At 52.7% G+C, this 15,200-nt stretch overlaps 6 protein-coding genes across 6 annotated transcripts; 3 read left to right on the forward strand and 3 right to left on the reverse strand.

Annotated features, from left to right (window-relative positions):
- Positions 1-237: 237 nt before the first annotated feature.
- Positions 238-3,829, forward strand: UREG_04497 (uncharacterized protein; the record flags this gene model as incomplete). The annotated part of the gene is made up of 6 exons (XM_002544934.1): positions 238-1,747; positions 1,824-1,831; positions 1,930-2,003; positions 2,180-2,924; positions 3,114-3,638; positions 3,734-3,829. 6 exons carry the CDS (start codon positions 238-240, stop codon positions 3,827-3,829), a joined length of 2,958 nt encoding a protein of 985 aa, XP_002544980.1.
- Positions 3,830-4,129: 300 nt separating this feature from the next.
- Positions 4,130-5,110, reverse strand: UREG_04498 (uncharacterized protein; the record flags this gene model as incomplete). Its single annotated transcript, XM_002544935.1, has 1 exon — positions 4,130-5,110. The coding sequence occupies one exon, from the start codon at positions 5,108-5,110 to the stop codon at positions 4,130-4,132; it is 981 nt and encodes a 326-aa protein (XP_002544981.1).
- Positions 5,111-5,903: 793 nt separating this feature from the next.
- Positions 5,904-7,563, forward strand: UREG_04499 (glucokinase; the record flags this gene model as incomplete). The annotated part of the gene is made up of 2 exons (XM_002544936.1): positions 5,904-6,098; positions 6,268-7,563. 2 exons carry the CDS (start codon positions 5,904-5,906, stop codon positions 7,561-7,563), a joined length of 1,491 nt encoding a protein of 496 aa, XP_002544982.1.
- Positions 7,564-9,150: 1,587 nt separating this feature from the next.
- UREG_04500 (uncharacterized protein) lies at positions 9,151-12,027 on the forward strand (the record flags this gene model as incomplete). Its single annotated transcript, XM_002544937.1, has 2 exons — positions 9,151-9,516; positions 9,589-12,027. The coding sequence occupies 2 exons, from the start codon at positions 9,151-9,153 to the stop codon at positions 12,025-12,027; spliced, it is 2,805 nt and encodes a 934-aa protein (XP_002544983.1).
- A 218-nt stretch (positions 12,028-12,245) lies between these two features.
- Positions 12,246-13,017, reverse strand: UREG_04501 (uncharacterized protein; the record flags this gene model as incomplete). The annotated part of the gene is made up of 4 exons (XM_002544938.1): positions 12,246-12,620; positions 12,644-12,710; positions 12,737-12,838; positions 12,956-13,017. 4 exons carry the CDS (start codon positions 13,015-13,017, stop codon positions 12,246-12,248), a joined length of 606 nt encoding a protein of 201 aa, XP_002544984.1.
- Positions 13,018-13,576: 559 nt separating this feature from the next.
- UREG_04502 (uncharacterized protein) lies at positions 13,577-14,838 on the reverse strand (the record flags this gene model as incomplete). Its single annotated transcript, XM_002544939.1, has 2 exons — positions 13,577-13,923; positions 14,118-14,838. The coding sequence occupies 2 exons, from the start codon at positions 14,836-14,838 to the stop codon at positions 13,577-13,579; spliced, it is 1,068 nt and encodes a 355-aa protein (XP_002544985.1).
- Between the last annotated feature and the right edge of the window lie 362 nt (positions 14,839-15,200).

The following is a 15,200-nucleotide window of genomic DNA, read 5'->3' on the forward strand; positions in this document are numbered from 1 at the left end:
TTCTTCCCGTCCACCTCCGCCTCCTCTCCAACGAGGCGCCTTTGCATCTTCGAAGATCCTTTGTGGTAGTTCCTTTCGTCCTGCCTTGTTTAGACCAGTGTGCATCCTCTGATCCACGGTCATTCGGCCCTTACTCATCCCTCTACTTCCGAAATATTGTTCAGGAACGGGCAGCGAGCTGGCTGGTGCACTCGACCAACTGTTCCGGGACATCGGACACTTCGTTCTGTGTTGACCATGCCTCCTATGAAGTTCCGCATCCTTATTTCCATCATTGCCGCTTCCATCACTGCGTTCTTTTTTTGGGGCATTGATCGATATGACAATGCCATTCTTATCAAGGTAGACCCTCCAGTGAGCCAAGTGGCTTCCGCTAATTCCATTCACTCGCATTCGGATACCACCAACAAGACGCCTGACGAAATGTGCCACACTGACAAAACCCTTGTCCCTGCGGTTTCCCTGGGAGAATGGTTGATTCGCAAGAACTACACACGCAGCTACATGCGTGCCAAATTCCACCCGGCAAACACCAAGTTCAGATCGCTGGAACCGATCGAGGGAAGAGTATTGCCACCGTTTCGCGCGCTAGATCGTGGCCTAAAGATCTCCAACAAGAGCGAACCATGGCCATGCCCACCGATTGTTGATGTCAGCGTCGCCGCGGACCCTCCTATCGACAGCACAAACCAGCTGCTATTTGGGCTCGCAACGACCGTTGAAAGGCTGGACGCCATTTTACCATCCCTGCTGTACTCCTACGGAAACACCAAAGCAAGTCTCCTAGTCCTAGTGCCGGACAATCGAAACGATCTGGACACCCGGGAGGCCTATTTCCGGAACCGAGGCCTTGACCTCAGCTTGCGACCTTCTCCTCTGGAATTCACCGCTCGCTACTTTGGCTTGGTCGAAGCGTTCATGAAATTTGTCGACGAGGAACGGCCACACACAAAATGGGTCAGCTTCGTTGATGACGACACTTTCTTCCCCTCACTGGCAAGAATTGCGAACAAACTTGCAACATTGGATGCCTCGAAGAAACATTACATTGGCGCTTTGTCTGAAGCTAGCTGGCAGGTCAACAATTTTGGGCGCATGGCCTTTGGAGGAGCTGGAGTGTTTGTTTCCAAAGGACTGCTCGAGGCTCTCCAACCCGTGTATCGGCAATGCCAGGACGTTGGCGATCAGCCCGGAGACCAGAAGCTCGGGCAATGTATTAAGCAATACGGGAAAACGAAACTGACAACTTGGGACTCTTTATACCAAATGGATATGCAGGGGAATCCAGATGGAGTCTTTGAATCAGGAAAAGAGATCAATTCTTTGCACCATTGGAATACCTGGTTCAAAAAGGATGTGGCTAAGATGAGCACCGTAGCTGTTGCTGCCGGACGCCATTCGGTCCTTCGACGATGGCGCTTTGATGAGACAGTCGAAACGGATCACACCGGAGTTCAAAAACGAAGCTTCTGGGTGCTGACCAACGGTTATTCCCTCGTTCGATACACCATGGATGTCAACCTGCCCACTCGCGCAATCAACTTCGACCACACAGAGAAAACTTGGGGCGAAGATGGCAAAGGTTACGAAAATCGGCTAGGTCCGCTGAGACCTGAAGACCAGCGTGGAATCCAGAAAGACCGGTGGATGCTCTCCGATTCTATGGTTGTCGGGAACAATGTCCATCAGACCTATACTCGAAAGGGGTTGGAAGGCCACAGTGTCATTGAGCTCGTCTGGCTCGGAAGTCAAGGCTGGCTTTGACCAAGGTGACGCCTATCGCCTTTAGTGAGCCAGAAACTCAGATGCAATATCGTTGCTAGTCAGTATCGTATGTCGGCCATTGATTGATAGACTGTGGTATGGTTTATGATGAGTTGGGTCTTGGGTGTTTGAGTTGCTAGGTTCCCGTTTCTTGTCTTTGCAAAGGAAAAACGATGGTTCAATGGAGATTTCAAATCGACATGGCGCAAAGGTCAAGCTGGTGCCCCTCGAACTGGGTGGTGAGCAATTTTATAGGCGTTGGTTTGAAGGAAAAGCGCAGGGCTTCTGTACCTGATAGATTTTGAAAGAATGTGATGCGATTTTAGCTTCGTATTCATAGAGGAGAGTTTGATTATGAGCTGCAGGGATCCTAACTACACAGTTGGAAAAGACCAGCGCAAACTATAGCTATCAGCCATATGCACACTTCGTCGACCAACTCTACACAAAACAAACCCTCAACCTCCAGCTCTCACATCAAACCAGGCCCTTACAACTTGGAGCGGGCGAATCCCAAAGGATTTACCATTCTCTATCTGCACCTGCCTACAGAACCGAGCTTCTTGAATCTTCTCCCGCCATCTCGCATGTCCTCTCCCGCCGCCCTCGACGCCTGGGCGCTTCCCCGCCTCGCGAAGCTCCTACCGCTCGACGACGAGTCCTTGAAACAAGTGATTGCATACACCGCAAGCTTACCGAAGCAAGAAAGCGCAACACATTTGAGAAATTTATTAGACGACTCCGCTGCCTCGTTGGAATTCATTGCGGCGTTTAATTCGAGGAGGGGCGGCAACGACGGCAGTGCCGAACAGACGCGGACACGGGGTAAAGGTAACAATGCCGGTGCGGCTGGCAGGAAGAGCCAGGAGAAGAAGGGCTCGATACATACACCCACCGCGGTTAGAAGGCCAGAGGGATACGGCGATGTGAGCGGGGGATACGTCAAGTCTCAAAGGGGAGAAGAATACATTGCCGGAGCTCTGGCGCAGGTGCAGATATCTTCATCGTCGGCGGGACTCGTCACGGAATCAGTCGCCAGCCGGGAGGAAAGGCGGGAAAGCCGCCCCCGTCTGCGTCGGGCCCGGTTGATATCGGAATATTTGCCCAATGTGAAGTCAAAGAAGGAGAAGGCTGCAGCGACCAGTTCGCCCACACGCGGGGTCTCGGCCATTCGGGGGGAGCATCACTACGACTACGACTACGACGAATAACATCGCCGATCTCACTTCTGCCATAGCAGCCCTCGAAGCATCGACGAACCCCAAAGAACAAAACAACGCAAATGCAACTGCAATGCGGGCCTTCACCCCCTCTTTGCCGCAGCTCCCAACTGCCTCTCTTGCGGAAAGATAATATGTGCCCTTGAGGGTCTCCAGCCCTGCTCCTTTTGCGGCACGCCACTCCTATCCACAGGCGAAGTACAAGACATCATCCGCGAACTGCGCGCCGAGCGAGGCGGCCAGAAGATGCGCGCGCACAACGAGAGCGTCCATCGTGACGGCGGCGTGCCCACACCGGCATTCGCCAACGTCAACGATGCCAAATTAGAAGCCGCCAAAGCCCATCGAGACAAGCTGCTCTCGTTCCAAGCGCACAACGCGCAACGCACGCGCGTGGTGGACGAAGCGGCGGATTTCGACATGCCCACCAGCGCATCGACGCAGTGGATGACGCCGGCGCAGCGGGCGCTGGCGCTTAAGAAACAGCAGCGGCTAATGCGGGAAATGGAGGAGCGGAATCGGCCTGAGTGGGAGAGGAGGAGTGTGGTGATGAGTTTGGATATCAAGAAGGGAAAGGTGGTGCGGACGTTTGAGCGGGGAGAGGTTCCGCGGACGGCTAGTGGTGGTGATGATGATGGGATTGAGGATACGGAGGTGGAGGAACGGGCTGAGGGGACGGGGCTTTCCGGGACCGACTCTGGAGGGGCGTTTGCGCATAATCCGCTACTGAAGGGTGCTGGATTGGTGAGGCCGGTGTGGAAACCAGAGGCGGATGGGGGAGGGGATGCTGGATTGCAGACGAGAAGGAGAGAACAGAGGCAGACGTGGAGACGGGTGCAGGATGATAACGAGGACAATGAGCAGTGGATTCTGGATGGCGGATTACATGGCTATACCGAATCGAAGGAAGCTGCCGGTTAGGATTTGGCATCGCATTTTATGGCACTACATTGATACTCTCGGTTCTATGCACTATCCTTTCAGCTAACTACGCGGGAACTCCGAGTTTGATAAAGGGAGTAATACTGAATCATCTCCTCCGCCCGACACCCAATCGGGATGGTGCGCTGTTCTTCAACCATCAATTGCGCCCTCTTCGAGGATATCCCATAATCGTTGGTAGTCTACACTCTAACCACACAATCTCAGGAATCTGCAATCGTCTGACTTGCCAACTTCCTCCTTTGCAGCCGCTTCAGCCTGTCATCATGTATAGCTGCAGCCATATTATAAAAGAATATAATGCCGAAGATCACCCCGACCACTCCCAAGAAAAACGCCACAATGACAATGGAAAAGATAACAAACCCATACGTCGCTCTCACGAAATCCTTATTATCCCCCAACCCCGGCACATCCAGCGCCACCTGCATGGCCGACAACACCAGCGAGAAATACACAAAGACCACCAGGATCCAGCCGAAATTGCGCTCAAAGAAGACCTGGTAGCGGTTGTACCCGTACAGATAGCCGCGGATGAAGTGCGTGAAGAAGAACTTGACGCGGTAGATGGTGTTGACGCGGCTGAGACGGAGTTCACCAAAGTGATAGCGCTTGTTGACGGTGTCCAGGGCGTTGATGTTGATGTGGTTGAAGACGTCGTGGACAAAGGACTTCCAGGCGGGCCAGTCGAGGGTGGACGGGAGGAGGTTGGCGTCCTGGGCGGTTCTGAGGTCGACGGGGGAGCAGACGAGCCAGATATAGGACACCAGGAGGCCGGAGGCAGATTCGTGTAGCTCTTTCGACGCGCAGAGGTGTTTGGACCAGAAGTCATGGCTGAAGATGTAGGCTGGGAGCGGTTTGATGAGGATGCGGTTTGAGAATTTGAGGAGGTGGAGGTCAGACTGCTCAGTTGGGAAGATCTCGAGGCCCATCATGCGCTGGCGGTGCAGCGGGCGGCTGTTCATGGGCCGCCCGGCCATCCAGAGATGGCTGTGGATCTTGTTCAGGCGGGACAGGTCCAGGTCGCGGTGCAGGTATGTGTCGATGTCGGTTTCGGTGAGGAATGCGTCGTGAGCCGGTGTCCGCGCGATTGTGGGCAGCAAGTCCATGGCCGTGGAGATGGAGCCATGGGCGCTGGGGGCGGCACCAGGCGAGAACGGGGGTCTCAGAGGCTGCCGCTCCATGGCTGCGGATTTGACCGGATTGGAGGACTGCGATGGAGGTTCCATCCTTCGTGCTCTTTTCTAAGATAGCATTTGAAAATGTAGCCTTGTTCTACTCTGTGCACGAGGTAGAACTGCGCGGGAAATCCGATAGAAGGATGCGACTGGTATGAGACGAAAGGAGTTGACTAGACATCTAGTAAGAACGCGGTTTTCATCTCTCAACCGTCAACACGAGAACTTCAGCACTCAAGGCAGCTGGGTAGGTATATAGTGCTGCTGGTCGAGGTCACAAGAGCTGCATTTGCTGTCCGGTGACAGGATCGGGTGCGCAGCACAGATGACGGTTGAGAAGACGATTCATCGAACATCCTGAACAAGAGAGAAGACCAGAGCAGCCTCATCAGCACATCTCAGCCTGGCAACGACGATCGCAGCCCAACGCCCATCCAGGCCAGCTGAATATCCATTCGGATCTAGTTATCGATATAAATCGGCTGAGCCATGGTTGCGGCTTACCACAGTCCAACACACCCTTCGATACATCCAGCCGCCAGCTCCAGTGCCTCAAGTCCATCGCCTGGAATAGTTACTCGCTTGACCAGCAAGTCAGTCGAATGGCCGGCTCCTCTCCTCGCTCGCCGAATTGGTTTCTTGCGAGAATCAATAAATCCTGATCATCACGCCAACCAAACTACGTCACTAACTGTCACCGAATCCTTCCAATGTGAACTCGAGATTCAGTGACTGAACGCAGACCTGTGCTTCTTTGCTCCTTCGTGTCGTTTCTACTATTCCGTCTATACTTTGCAGCATGTCATCCTCATCGGACCCTCCCGTTATTGCAGCGGCGAAGCAGATCGCCGCGGAGTTCGAGTATTCGTCTGTGGATGTGAATCGCGGGGTCAAGGAGTTCCTTTCGGAGATGGAAACCGGACTGACAACGGACGGGTCGACTTTGAGCCAAATCCCGTCGTATATCACGTCTGTGCCGGATGGCAGTGAGAAGGTGTGGCATCCAGAGCGTTTCCATCTCTGCTGCGCCTGAAATGTTGATGCGGGGGACGGTTTGGAGCTCGAGCCGCGGGTGCTGAGCGGTTTACATATGCGCTGTTTGATTTGATATGAATCTACTACTGCCTGATTGCTAACGCTTTGTGTCCTCAATGTAACTATAGGGCGTCTACCTGGCGGTTGACCTTGGTGGCACCAACATTCGTGTCTGCTCTATCAACTTGAACGGCGACTCGACGTTTAAAATGATTCAAAACAAGGACGCTATTCCACAGGAACTGATGGTGACCAAGGCAGCGGCGGAACTCTTCGGATTTATTGCTGAGCAGATAGAACACTTCCTCCAAGAGCACCATGGAGAACGCTATGCTTCCCACGTGGAGAAGAGAAAGATGGGCGAAACTGATGCCCAGCAGGAGGATGTGTTCGACCTAGGCTTTACCTTTAGTTTTCCAGTGTTCCAAACGGCGATCAATAGAGGGACTCTGTTTCGCTGGACCAAAGGGTTCGACATTCCGGAAGCGGTGGGTCAGGACGTCTGCCAGTTGCTACAAGATGCTATTGATAGGCGACACTTGCCCGTTCGAGTTGCTGCGTTGATCAATGATACCGTGGGCACGTTGATGGCGCGCTCATACTGCTCGCAGGGCCGTTCCAAAGCTCTGATCGGCGCAATCTTCGGTACAGGAACCAATGGTGCATACGTAGAGAAATTGGCCCGCGTGAAGAAGCTCGAGAATAGCGCTGAGAGCGCCTTCGACACTACGACGGGTGAGATGGTCATCAACACGGAATGGGGCAGCTTCGACAACCCCCTGAAGGTGCTTCCGGATACTGGACATGACCAGGAACTCGACCGCATCAGCGTCAACCCCGGCGTTCAGATGTTTGAGAAACGGGTATCGGGGATGTTCCTGGGTGAGATCCTTCGGTGCACCATTATTCACATGACGAAAAATCCCAGCCTGGAAATGTGCGGCGGCCCAGCTGTGATTCCCCCAGATTCGGCTCTCTATAAGAACTGGGGCATCGACACCAAGTTCCTCTCAACCGTAGAAGGAGACTCGACGGAGGATCTCCAGCAGGTGAAGAAGGAGCTCAAGTCGGACCTTGGGCTTGACCACATCAGCACCACCGACTGCAAGGCAATCAAGATCCTCACGCATGCCATTGGAAAGCGTGCAGCGCGTCTCAGCGCCGTCCCGCTTGCTGCGATCATCATATCCAGCGGACGACTGGCCACGGACGAGCCGATCGACATTGGCGTCGACGGCAGCCTGGTGGAATTCTACCCTGGATATGAGAAATACATCCGGGAGGCGTGGCGCGAAGTCCCTGAGATTGGAGAGACGGGCGAGAAGAGGATCCAGGTTGGCATCGCAAAGGACGGCAGCGGCGTGGGTGCGGCGTTGGGGGCGCTGGTTGCGAGACAAGCAGAGCGGCGGAAGCGAGGGCAGTGATATATAAATAGGGCCTACTAGCTAATAACTAATCATGCGGCTTTTGTTTACTGTTTTGCGCATTTGTTGTTGATCCCAAACGAAGTTGTAATTAAAATCAAACACCCGAATTGCTTGGGTTTCGGCATCGCGAGGAACCCCGTCTGCCAACCCGGGTTGAACCCTCGTCGTTGCTGTTGATCAAAACTCTTTGGACCCCCCGCCCCGCGAATCTATTGTGATGAATCCTACAAGACTCTCCTCCCTCCTCGCCCTCTCTCGCCGCTCTCTGTCCTCAATTCGCCCGTGCGGACAATTCGCGATTGTTCGCTCGCCCTCCAGTCTCACGATCCCGCTTCCCCGCCGCTTTGCACCTCACGGTAAACTGCCGAACACGCCCCGCTTCTACGCTACAATGGCTCCTCTCAAGGCTGGCGACGCCTTTCCGTCTTCCGTAACCTTCTCGTGAGTGCAGCGCTCGAGAATCAAGCCGGTGATTAGAGTAACTAACCCATTGACTGAAGCCACGTCCCATGGACTGCAGAGGCCGCTAGTATCAACTCATGCGGAACGCCTGAGGATTACGAAGCCTCCAAGCTCTGGGCCGACAAGAAGGTCGTTCTTGTCTCTGTCCCCGGTATGGCTTGTCTCCTGTCTCTCTTCACATTGGATGGCGTTGCTCACTAGCCGTTCGAAACACAACAGGCGCGTTCACTCCGACCTGCTCCGCCATCCATCTTCCAGATTACATCCAGAAGTTGCCCGAGTTGAAACAAAAGGGCGTTGACATCGTGGCCGTCATCGCGTTCAATGATGCCTGGGTCATGAGTGCTTGGGGCAAGGCCAACAACATTACTGGAAGCGATATTGTGAGTGGCCATGGATATACCCTGCATCGTCGACACTGACTTTGGCTGACTGGTGACAGCTCTTTTTGAGCGACCCCAATGCAACCTTTTCAAAGAGCATTGGTTGGACCAAGGGTGATCGCACCGGCCGGTATGCTATGATCATTGATCACGGCAAGGTGACCTATGCGCAGGTGGAACCTTCTGCTGATGTCTCCGTAAGTTCTTATACCCCATGCCAGTTCCAACAATTCCCGAGTGTGTGCTGATGGACTGGTAGGTTTCTGGTGTGGATGCTGTGCTTGCTGCGCTTGGTTAATCTGTGAATGGGGCCTGCCAATGCAGCCGCCTGATTGTAGAAACTGTGTGCTGAAGGAGGACTAACAGGCAGGAATAACAGTTGTAAATCCAAGTCTTGAGCATAGAATGCATCTAAAATTTCATCAGATAGGCTCTTGTTCATTGTCATTGGTGTCATGGAATGCGATTAAACCAGGAATGCAAATAACAGCGGACTTGACTGGCCTAGCAGCACACTGACGGCACCATGCAAAATCACAACATGAAATCCATCCTGGGAAATATGCCCTGTTCGTTATCCAGCCGCTGAGAATGTTCTGCAGCCTGGGTGTTGCTCTCCAGCACTTCCGACTGGAACAGGTTTAACTAGCGGCGCGGCACTCAAAACGCATTCCGGAGCATCAAACAAACCTCAAAAGCCTTTACACTGACCTCGATACCAGCAGAACTTCCCACACGCATGGCTCCCCCGGGGCCAGCTCTCCAGGCCAAAAAACAACAGCCCAAAAATGGAGAGAAGCGCAAAGCCCCTCCCGCCGCCAGCGCGCCCTCCCACTCCCGCAAACGCGCCAAAATCCAAGATGCGCGTACGCTCGCCGTCCAGAGCTCTGAAGCCGCCCTCTCCAAGACCGGCGAACTGGATGTGTCCGCCTTCGTGGCGGCGAGGGAATATGAGATTCGTGCGCTGGAGGCGGGGATGCGCAATGCCAGAGGTGCGCTGACGAGCCGGGCGTTCCAAAAGGTGCCGAGGAGCCTGAGGAGGAGGACGGCGAGCCATAATGTGAAGAGGGTGCCGTCGAGGCTGAGGGCGAGGGCGAAGAGGGAGGTATGAGCTCTTTGGTTCTTTTTTATTGAACAAGCCGGTCGTGTTGGTTGCTAATATGCCGTGCCGGTGTAGATGATTGAAGATAATACGCCCACCGTGACTGCTCGCCGCCGCAAACCGACTGAGCAGCTACGCCTTCGTTTAGAAACAGCTCGCCGGCTACAAAACTTGAATGCTCGTTCAAAAGCGAAACGAGCTGCCAAAAGAGCTGCTGTCGACGGCGCAGCTCCCGCTACAGATGCCGAACATTCCACCAACATTGCGCCTCGCGTGCCCAAAATCAAGAAAAACAAGCTCTCGCATCCCGCGAAGCCTACGTCGAAATATAAGAAACGCCAGCGGGGGAAGACGTGGTTGCCGACGCATATGTTTCACGCCAAACGGGCACACATGACGGAGCCGAACGCACCGCTGTGGCGGTTTGCGATTCCCTTGACGCCTACGGAGAAATCTTATAGGCCTACGCATCGTGCGAATGGTGCTAGGGGGGCGATAGCGTGGGATATGAGTTATATGTCAACCATTGGGCTGGAAGCAGTGGAAGCGAGTATAGCGGGCTTGCTGAAAGCCGTGGGCGTTGAGGGAGATGCAGCATGGGGAAATACAGGTAAAAAATGGCGGGCAGGGACCAGAAGCCTGGAGGCCTGGTTGCATGAAAGAGACGGTGAAAAACTGCCCATTGCTCCAGTTACACTGATCTGGTGCGCGCATGATAAGACAGAAGATGTTGAAATGGTTGATGCCAGCAAGCCTTCATCGGGCAAGAAACTACCGAAACGCAAGATGCTTCTTCGTGTCCATCCGTCCGCTTTCTTGCAACTTTGGCAAGAGTTGCTGAAAGTGTCCAAGATACAGAAACCGCCAGTTCTGCTTGAGGATCTCCGTTTCGAAATTGGAAGCATTGAACTATCCGGACCGGGCTCGACTGAAACGCTACTCGCAGCTCTAAGCCCCGTCTCCCTCCCTGAAGGTACTATCAGACCATCACGATGCCCGGAGGAAGTCTGGCAGTCTCTTGTTGGCCTAACAAATCCTGCTTCGCTTCCCAGGAACGCGCTGTTGGCGTTTAACATCTCTGATCCACGCCTGCGACATCCCCCGCGCACAGTCGAACAGTCAAATTCAGAAGAGAGCGCCAGCGATCTTGCTAGACTTTTATCATCTTGGCCTCCAGACTCAACACAATCAAGACCCGAGTTATTCTCGCGTCCTTGTCGGTTAAAGGCCTCACGAATCCTTCCCAGCCAGAAAGCAATCAATAAAAGGAAGGCATTGGCCCCGCCAGGCGAATATCCGCCATCGAACCCGGCTGATCCGCAAATTCCGGTTATCCTTCTTGCATCTCGCCTGGGATGTCCATCAGTCAACTCCAGTGTTCACGGACGCTGGACTATCCTTCTCCCCTGGAAGTGTGTGGTGCCAGTATGGCATTCTATCATGTACTATCCACTCTCTTCCGGCGGTAATCCCAGATTCGGTGGGGTCTACGAACAGCAACAACTTGCGTTTGAGGCCGGGGAGGCCTGGTTTCCGGGCGATTTTCCTGGGACACAGGCTGGATGGACGTGGGAGGTTCGGCAGCGAGCTTTACGGAAAGCTGAGTGGGAACGAAAGCCAAAAGGGAAGAGGGTGGAATATGACAGCGTCAATTTAGGGAACGACAGGCGGGGAGAGATCGGGCGCGGTTGGGCGTCTGACTGGGAGAGACTCGTCGGGGAGCGGACTCCAAAGGACTCGGATGACACTGCCAACAAGATGGCGATGGATACAGACCCCAAGGCACAAGCTACCGCTACCCCGAAAAACGGCGACGCTGGCCCAGAGGAATCCCAAACTCCGCCTCTCGGGATTCATCAGCTCTCGCCGTCCGCTGCATCTTATATCCTTCCTAGGAAAGCCAAATCTGAACGTGTTTCGTCTCCTCTCTTGGAGAGACCCGCCCTCGCAACTGTCAAGATCAGCCTTATCAATCGCGGGACCCCAACTCCACGAGCTCGAATCTATCGTCTCCCAACGATAGACCCCGTCCTCCGGTCGAAATGGCTATCGCTCCTCAACAACTCGTCTGGCTCGTCTCAGGTTGCGGCCACCACGTCTTTGACATGGTCAAAACCCACAAAAAAGCATAATCCACAACATAACAAACAGAAACTGCTCGCTGAAGGATCTACCGCGAATTCTAAAAGTCACCCGCCTCCGATTTCGCTTCTCCCAAGTTCCGAAGAGCCGCAGCCTCATCTTCCACTTCCAGGTGAAGAGGACTTGATTGGATTTGTAACGACGGGGAACTACAACCTGAATGCCGGGAAAGGAACGGGGATTGGAGCAATATTGGCAAATAAGTTGGAGGCTTATTTCCCTCGCGCACCGGCTGCGCACGAAGCTGAAGGTGCAGGCCATGTTCAATCCAATATTCCGACTGTGAAAATCGGGAAAGAAAAGTTGTCTCGATTATGTATCGTGCGAGCAGCCGGTGAAGGTGTTGGAAGGTTGGGCTGGTGGGAAGTTTGACTGTGCTTGGAGCGAATCAAATATTGGAACATATACCTTTATATACTATTCTGGAGGCATTGGTTCCGCCTATTGTTTTGAATTGAAAAATTCTTGAATATTCATCTGCTCTATGTTATTCGTTCGGCTTTATTTTATTATACAGCAGCTGATGCCAAAAGCACGACATTCCCGTGCATCTGATCACGCCAATACTACGGCTGTATCGTCCTCAGATACTAACCAACAATCTTCTTCACCCACTCTCCCTCCAATCTCGCAACCTCTTTCTTGAATGTATCTACCTCAGACCAACAATCCAACGGCCTCTTTTCGTGCCCCCGCAAACAGTTCACCACATCTTCCCTCGCCTTTTCCACACCTGCATCAACCTCCTTCACCTTTCGTCTCGCAGCAAGTTTCTCACGCAGCGCTTCAATTTCTTGGGCCACCTGTTTGCTACTCAGATCCGGCTTTGCAGTCTCTTGAGCTGTGCCAGACGGTTCAGAGCCCGCCAGCGGCACGCGCGGTGCATCGAGCGATATGGACCCTTGGTCGGCGGCTGTGGATGACGGGGTGGTTTCTACGAGGCGTTGTTCGAGGTCCGCGAGGGTCTGGGTTTCACGGGCCTGGATACGTTTGAGCTCTTCGGCGACGCGGTTTTGGATATGGAGTTCGATGGTTTGGGCTCGGGAGGAGTCGGTCTTTGTGGGTTCCTCTGTCAGCTTACTGAAGCCCAAACCCCGGGGGAGGGGGGACGCGGGTTATAACAACCTCTGAGCTTGATTGTAACGATTCGACGAGGTTTTGAGAAAATTGAACTGGGGTTTCACTACCCGCAAATCAGTGATCAATCGCAGATAGGGTAATACTCCGCACGATCCAAACTGCGCTCAAGATATTCACGCAGGCAATCCGCAGGAAACGTGGGAATGGCATGAAATCTGACCTTCTAAAAACATGTTTAGAGCCTCCGCTTGCCTCCGCGGGCTTCGATCCGCCGGCCCCCATGGCTTATCGTTCAGGTAGGTAGGTCCCCAGGAGGTAAAATGCGGGCTGATTCCGTCTGAAGAATCAGCGAATCGCTCAATTGGACGCTCTCACGAAAGGCCCTGGCGGCTGGAGAATTTGCAACAGCAGCCTTCGCAGAATCGAATGCAGGGCAAGCAATGGGTCGATGTCCGGATGCTCCCACCGGCGTTGAAGATCGCGATAATAATTCGCAAGATCATAAATTCCGCGACCTTTCCAAAGTCGGACTAGCGCACTTCCAGCATTGGGGACAAATTCCATCCAACCTCTCTGGCTATATTGACGGCTTGTGATTACCACGTTGATAGTTGTCTCCCGGGTCTGGGCCTACTGTACCACGCCGAAATGGGGACTGACGAGAAATGGTCACTCTACAGTTGGGGATAATGGGGGCATGGCGCGAAATCCCCTAAGGGGTGGAAGTGGACATTTCAAAATGTTGAAAAAAAACATCCTAATATTTCAATAAACTAGGAAGTATCAAACATGGGTCATCAAGGCCGAGATTCGATGTCATAATCTCTCCGGAGATATTTGTTCACGAATCTGGCTCTTCAGAAGCTTCTCGGTCCTCAAACACAAGGAAATGCTTGTCATCTGCATCCGCACCCATTAGTTCCTTCCAGACATGCCGAACTTGATCAATCATGCAATCATTGAATTCAATGTCAAGGCATGGCGGTGGCAACAACAATATCTGACTAGACTTCCTCGCAAACTTGTCTTTCGATAAACCCTCAGAACCTAGATAGCCCAAATGAGTAAACTGCATTTTCCAAAGAATTTCTGATCCGGGGTCTGCGGCTTTCAAAAGTTGTTTTACCGCAGCATCAATGCGTGGTTGCCCTTGATCGGGTTGCTGTAGAACACTGCCATATATTACACCTTTGTACCACATGTGTCAGCGATTGATTTGAAAAAGTGACAAGGCAAGAAAATAGAGAATGGATGCTCTCGTGTCAGGCTGTCAGAGGAAAGTTTATCATCAATGATATTACAGACAATGTAGATAAGTATTCGGAAATGTGGATCATCATTGAGAGCAAAGGAAAGAATGGAAGACCATGGGAGAGACTTACATTGACCGGAAGGGCATTCCCCAGTATCGCTAGAATGCAATAGCAAATATAGCGGGGGTTCATCAATTCCATCTCCTTTCACAATTTCTCGCCCTGGAACCACAACGATTGTACCAGCGGCAACGGGGCCGTTGTCTGACGTAGGAGGGAACAGAGACTCCAATGGCGAGGATACTATCATAACAGAACGTGACACCTTTGTGGAAGCCGAAAATATTGCTTCCTGCGCGTCTGCGAGGATATCCCAAGCAGAACCAACAACAAACCTAGTGCGCACCGATTCTCCATTGCTGAGATGTACATTCAACAAGTCCACGTTTCCATCAAGTGGATGCTGTTTCGGTGTTTCCACACTTTTAATGCCTCTGCTTAATGCGTACACACCTCCACCGACGGCACATGCGCGACAAGCTACTTGTGCAATCTCAGAGCCACCACCCCATTTGGCAAGGACAGAAGAAAATCCCGGTCCGAATACACCAATGGATTGTAAGTGTCTTTTTATTTTCGGTAGAGCATATCCAGCTGTGGTTTGTGATAGAGGATATGGAGAGAGACTTAGCGAGCGCAAGGGATCAAAGAGATCAGAGGGAACCTGAAATCTTGAATGTAGAAACTCTGGGAACGTCATATCGAGGCCTTCCTCGGCGGAAGAGCCCTCTTCTTCATTAGACTGACCTAGATATCTTAAGAACTTCATGAGAGATCGCTTCGACTTCATGGTTAACGTGTCATCGGCAAAAACGTCTTCACGACTGCCAGGAACGCGTTGCAAGATGGAGGTCAACTGTTCTGCCTGGTCTTCGTTATCAGCTGCAGCTGCGTTACGATATACCCACCAGTTGCCCACTGCTTGGAATTCCAATTGGCGGTAGGTTTTGGAAGATATTAGGCTGGGCAAGAGTTGGGATCGGGTATAAATGAGTTGGGGCGAAAGTGAAAGCGTATATGCTCTTGAAAAGGAGAGCTTTCCAGCACTTCCATTTTCTGTTGAGTGAGAACGCCACAATGATGCAGATTCAAATGGGCCAAAATTAGGCTCTGACTTGGTAGGTAATCAGCAACCATGCAACCGGTCTCAGG

The sequence above is a fragment of the Uncinocarpus reesii genome, genomic scaffold, assembly GCF_000003515.1.
Source record: "Uncinocarpus reesii 1704 scaffold_2 genomic scaffold, whole genome shotgun sequence".
Classification (NCBI taxonomy): Eukaryota; Fungi; Ascomycota; class Eurotiomycetes; order Onygenales; family Onygenaceae; genus Uncinocarpus; species Uncinocarpus reesii.